This window comes from Benincasa hispida, chromosome 7 (assembly GCF_009727055.1).
Source record: "Benincasa hispida cultivar B227 chromosome 7, ASM972705v1, whole genome shotgun sequence".
In the NCBI taxonomy this organism is placed as follows: Eukaryota; Viridiplantae; Streptophyta; class Magnoliopsida; order Cucurbitales; family Cucurbitaceae; genus Benincasa; species Benincasa hispida.
In genome coordinates, this window is record NC_052355.1 from 41,386,085 (window position 1) to 41,392,680 (window position 6,596).

Here is a 6,596-nt window from a genome sequence, read left to right on the forward strand (position 1 = left end):
ACCTATTCAACATTATTTCACAGATATATTAAACAAAAGTTTGGAAGTTTATATAGTGTCCCACTAAATATAAATTTCAATGTTATATCTAATAGGTCAGTTGTTTTTGAACTTTCGAAAAAGTCAAGACTTAGAAAGATGGAAAATTGAAAGTTGAAAGACTTATATAAACAGACGTGTCATTGGACTTAAGTAATTTGAATAAGGATGAAGAAAAAGGCTTAAGTTATTATTATTGTTATTATTATTTTGTTCATCTTTTAACAAAATTATTGGGAAGGAAGGAAAAATAGGAAATTGGTAAATTGTTAGGTTGGAAAGCAAAGTAAGGCAATGTTATTGGTGAATCTTAATAAATGCAAATGTATAGTTTAGGTGACATTAATTTGATAAGACGTTGATATAATTCATATTTCCCAGCTAACGAAAGAATCCGAAATGGGGAATGCAGCCAAAAGTTGCACTTTAGAACCATAATTTAAACCAGCTTTTAATTTGTCATTATTATTAGGTTGAGCTCTCAATTCGTCATCATATTATAGCCTTAATACGTGCAATAAATTCCGGAGTAAAACAATATGCTCAACTCTTTCTCAATAATTTACTTCCAATCATTATCCCTTTCTGTAAGCTAATAAGGATTATGACTTAAAGAAACTTATCTCGTTAAAATTAGAGAAATGGGTTATCTCAAACCCTAACTATACTTACCTAAGAGATATGCCTAATTACTTAATTAATTGAAAAGGCTGTGTCACCTCATAGATCCTATTTGATTAGGGTTATAAAAACAATTCAAGTTTGTTTACTTTAGTATTAAGATATTTTTGTTTATATTACCCTACAAACTAATCAAACTTTATAGGTTAGTTCAAGCTACAAAAAAGCTTACCTTCTCTTTTATAAAAGAAGGTCGATTTTTTTCTAAATATGAAGGTAGGAAATAAGGAGGGTGACATGTCACTCTAGTCCTTCTCTCTTAATACCTAACAAAAATGGCCAAAGGAAAAGAAAAGAAGAGAAAAAAGAGATGAGGAAAAAAAAATGAATGCATGGACGTTTGTCTCCGGTATTGTCTTATTCGCTAAGCTATATTTAGATTATTGGCCATTCACAAATATCTTATTATAGTGATCATAGGTATATTTAAGCTTACTAATCAAAATAAAAAAATATATATATATATTTAATATAGGTCATTTAAACTTATATTCTCATGTCAATTGAGTGGTTAAGACTTATTTAATTTCTCAAAATTGTGATAAGTTCAAATCTCGACCCATTTATGACCTGAGATTAAAAGAAACAAATCCAATTTTCTATAGTTTATTCAAAATACAAAATTATTGGCACGGAAAGCTCGTGCACATGCGTTGTTGTTGTAGATGGGCTTGCCTACCCACCCGTTTCTCTAGTTTGGTCTCTTTCTTCGAGCTGACCAACGTGAGAGTTATTTACACCAGTGTGGTGCTGAGCCAACCACACTCCAATGTCTATATTAGTAAAGGAGATGTATAGTTCAGCTGAGCATAGAGAGTAAAGTTAGTGTTCTCCTTTGGAGTTTACTTCTTCCCCTTGGGTGGTTGTCGAATAAGGCTATTTATAATGTCCTTCCTCTGACACTCACCAGCGCTTACGTGTAATGATAGCAATGTCAGAGAGATTACGACCCTCGAAGTAACAAAGCACCAAATCGAACACTACTCAATTATTTCTCGTTTAGGATATATATATCCTTCGGCTCGATTGGTCAACTTGAAACCAGAGGTTCTAATTTTTGTTCTTTTGGGATGCGTATTTTCCTATGCCACCTTCTCATTCCCGTATACGTTGTTTGGAACAATCCTTATATAATAAAAAAAGACATACATCATAACAAATAAACCAAAATATCTCTATATAATACGATGTTGGGATTGGATAGAAATAGATGAGAGCGGATAGTAGAGATTTAAGTGGGAGTTGTAGGGATCCGACAAAATTGAAAGAAAATAAAAGTGTTGAGAGGAAAAATGTGGTGGGTTTTAATGGTGTATGTCGTGAAGTGAAGAAATAAGGTATAGAAAAGGGCAAAGGCAGGTAGCGAAGAAGAAGGGTAGGTGGGCTTTGTAAACAATGCAAACATGGCGCCCTTGTTGGTTCAATGGCCGACCCACTGTGCTGGTGGTTGGTCGAGTCCTACACACACACTAATCTTAGGCACATACACCCTAAACTTTGGGGGCCCGACCTCCCCCGTGCTCTTAAATATTCTTTGTCCTCTAATTTCCTACCATAAAAACCTTTATTTTCTTTTTCTTTCTCTTTTTAAGATACAACGTATGTAAGCTTTTATCTACAAATTTAATAGTCTCTCTCTCCTATAATTTATATCCAATTATAAGTTTTGCCATGCATCTCTTTCTTTCATCATTGTCTATTGGTTTTGTTTCTCCCAACTTGTTTATTGTCTCTCTGCTTCACTCTCCAAAATTATTATTTTAGACCTCATTTCATAAGTCACATGTGTTATTTTGTTTATAATCTTCTCTTTTTTCTATCTTAAATCATTAGTTCTTTAATATAACATGCTAAAGATTTAGAAATTAGGATACTTTTTGTAATGATGGGTTCTTTTTTCTTTTTTATCAAACTTTATTTATGATTAAATGTTTTTCTTCTAAAATAAATAAATACATATACGCATTCTTCCCAATAAATAAACATATAGATATAAATTATAATAAAACATTGAAGTTATGAATGATGTTCTTTATGCAATTTTAACAATTGCCATATGTATAGTATAAACAATATTAGTTTTAGGACTACTTGTTTTTAGCCCGTGCTACATTTTCTCCGAGTTTTGACTAAAGTAATTATATTTGGTAGCACTTTTAGAATAATAATTAAGTGTATAACAATACTTTTATAGAATTGCAAATATAGCATGATAAAATTAGCAATCAAAGATAAACAAAAAAATGTAAATAGTAAGAATCAACATACATATTTATTTGGTTCACTAATAGTGTATTACCTAAGTCCACGGGGCGGACAATTTTATTAGAGAGAAATGTTCCGAATATAGAAAAGATGCGTCTTTAGGGTTAGAGAATTTATATAGTCCACTTCTCTAAATCCTATGGTCAAAATTGTAAGTAATGCAAAGATGATAGCGATTTCAAGACATTCCTACATAGCAAAATCTATCATTGATAGACTACTACTAGTGATATGATTTATCACTCATAGACTCCGAAAGTAAAATATAAATTTTGTTATATTTACAAATATTTTAAATCTAATTGCTATATTTGTTACTGTTACTTTTAAATAACATGTCGAGAGTTATCATTTTTTATTTTATTGATATTAATGTCAAAGTTGTCATTTACCAACTGGTATGTATTATGATTATGCCCAAGATTTAAAGTGCGAATGTCAAAGAAAGTATTGATAAAATATCAATACTCAACAACATTTTTAAAAAATTTAAAATTAAAATGTTTATACAGAAAAATTTTCAATTCATTCAATCCATCAAAGACGATACATAAAAATAATGATGAAATGTCTCTGATAATCACATTCAATTCTTCAATAATGTCTTTCATGAATTAAAATTAGCAGAAATTTATAATTAAAAGGGAAAAAAGGAATCTAGAATAATTGAAGCTACATACCGAATATCTCAAAATAATTCTGATAATAGACACACTGAAGAAGGGAGAAAATAAAAAATAAAAAACACCACACCTTCACACATCCAAAAAACACAACATGAAAATCCATTTCCAGAGATTTAATAATTGAGGAGAGGTGAAATTCATATTTTTCCATTAAAATCATATAGTTTTTCTTAATATAAATTAAGAAAGGGAAAGAAAACTATTGGGATCGGATGAGATAAAGAGTCTAAGGTTGGACCACATTGATACATGCAATAAATTTAAAAAAATATATATATAAATATATAATATGATTCCATAGTCACAAAAACTATATAATAAATGAAACGTGGGTCCAAAGTGAAAGCATTGGTCTCGTGGGTATGGGGGACACATGAGACTCTATCACGCTCCACGCTATGTATTTTTCAATAATAATAATAATAATAAAAAGCCAACTCATTGATGAGTCACACCCACTTGGTGTTTCTATATAAGACTCTTTCATTTCTTTTATCTCTTCTCAAACCCAACCAAACAAATCTTGAAATCTCTCTTGGAGAAAAATTAAAAGAAGAATGAAGATGATGAACAGCGCCGGCAGCAAAAGAAGAAGCTCAAGCAGAGGGCTCGGGGGAGTTGTTAGGCAACAAAGAGCGAGGCTTTACATTATTAGGCGTTGTGTTGTGATGCTTCTTTGTTGGCATGACTGAAGATCATTAAACCCTCCCGTTTTCTCTTTTTCTTTGTACATATAAGAGGACACCGCCTTCATTTGGCTTACATTTTTTTTTCTTTTCCTTTAACCCCAAATTTTGTATTCTTATTATTGCGTCCAGATTTTACAAGCCAATTAACTGTAAAAATCTTGGCATCAATGAGTATTTTGTTTATTATTATTCACTACTTCAATTGTCTTTAATTTTTATGGTGTGTTTGGATTGGATTTTCGAGAAACCCCCAATGTGCTGAGTTCTTTTCTTTTCCGTTTAATTGTGTGTGTTTGCTGCTTGTGCTTGTTGTTTATTTTTAGAAATTTTGCTTTTTTACCCTTTTCAAACTTTTGACGTTCACCACTTGGAGGATTTCGTTTTCTTTTTCTCTTGTTTCTTCTTCTTTTTTTTTTTTTTCTCTCTTTATCACTTTTTCTCTACCTTTTTCTTTTTGTATTTCTACTTCCCATCAAGACATCAAGTTTATTGGATGCTAGCTAGTGAAAGGTCTTTCCATTATTTTGATATATGTTGTTTTTTATTAATTTATTTGGGGATTCTTTTTTTCAAGATTATGTTGATTAAGAATATTAAGTTGATGTTTGGGACTCTAGAGGTTTGTTATTTTTCCTAAATTATAAAATTTTAATACTTTGGATTTGCCACTAAGTTAAGAAACACACAAGTTACACAACCCTCAACTTCCTCTGATCCATTTGTCTATATAATCTACTTATAGACTACACTTAAAACTTAAAGTTTGCAAATTCAAATTTTAAATAGCCCTTTTAAGTCTTTATTAGCCACCCACCCAAACTTAATAAGTGGAGATAAAGATATCAATTAGGATCTCAAGACTCAATAGTTTAATCTTTTACTCCCAATTTTATCGTACTAAAGTTTTTTTTTACCATTGTTTTTCTACATCGTCTATTAATTTTGATTGTGTTTTAAATTTTGAGGATAACTCTTTTTTTTTTCTCCTACCTCAATTATTACAAAGGTGTGGAATTGACGTTCTTTGGAAAGGTAATTAGTGTCTTATTCATCAAAATGTTTGAATTGATAATTTTGAATACCTAATTATAAGATAAAAAGAAACTTTATTCTACTACATATAAATATACTTTTTAAATAAAATATAAGAAAATACCACTATCAAATAGACTGTAAATAGAAATAACTCAAATTAGTTGAAAAAGTTCTGAACAATTGATATTATAAGACATTTTAAAAAAAGTGAAACTCTACTAGTCGAGAGAACTATACTGTCAAATGTTCAAATTTCTAGTCACATATCATGACTTAACTAAAAATAGAGGGAAAATTATAATTATTAACTTTATTGAATTTTCTTTTCTTTTCTTTTGTATATCATATTGATTTAGAAGATGGTTAAAGCTACACATCTTTAATTTATTAGAATCAACTAAAGGTATAATATATCTTTCAACTATATTACAATTAAAATTATCCATCAAATCAACCGATTCTTTAAAATCTTTGATGAGATTTTCAAGATCATCTTATAGAGATCGTCATAAAGGGGGAAAAAAAGTAGAAGAGGGAATTAGTTAAAAAAAAAAAAAGTTCAATGAAGAATTAACAATGATGATAATTTAGAGGGGAATTTAAGGGTAGGGCCATTAATGATATAAGAAGTGAAATTTGAGATAAGATAATCATAGGAGTTGGACTACTTTAAGTCCAAATTAACACCCCCACCTCCCCTCTTTCAATTCCCTTTTGTGCCTTTTGGACTGCTTTCCCCTTCCAACACACATAAAATAATTTAACTAATATTTATTCAATTTGTCATCTGCCTTTATATAGCCTTACACAAAATAATAATACAACAAATATAATTATAATATAATAACATTAGCTACTCCGCATGGCATAATATAATTAGACGTAGAAATCTTCTTCTTTTTTTTTTTTAATGATATTATTATTGTTGTGTCCCCAAACAAACAACACTTAATGGTTATTAAAATGAATATAATATATAATGTGCATGTTTATAGTTCCAAGTATTTTTAGGGTACATGACCTTTCAATTTTAGGGTCGTTGGTGGTCAAAAAGGGTTGTGTTTTGTGGGACTCTTCAATTATTTCACTTTTTTCTTTGTTGCATAATTAAGCCAGTTGTCTCTTTTGTGCAACCACCCATCAACCTTTTACTAATCTTTTCTCCTATATATTCTTTTTCAATTTTCCCAATCCTTCGGAT

The 6,596-nt window shown here is 30.0% G+C and overlaps 1 protein-coding gene across 1 annotated transcript; it reads left to right on the forward strand.

The window, feature by feature from the left end:
* The first annotated feature begins 4,162 nt into the window (after positions 1-4,162).
* LOC120081908 lies at positions 4,163-4,556 on the forward strand. Its single transcript, XM_039037089.1, has one exon. The coding sequence runs from the start codon at positions 4,229-4,231 to the stop codon at positions 4,361-4,363; it is 135 nt and encodes a 44-aa protein (XP_038893017.1). The 5' UTR covers positions 4,163-4,228; the 3' UTR covers positions 4,364-4,556.
* The last annotated feature ends 2,040 nt before the right edge of the window (positions 4,557-6,596 follow it).

Excerpts from the sequence above, each read along its gene's own strand:
- LOC120081908 (XM_039037089.1), top strand. The coding sequence starts at position 4,229 with ATGAAGATGATGAACAGCGCCGGCAGCAAAAGAAGAAGCTCAAGCAGA.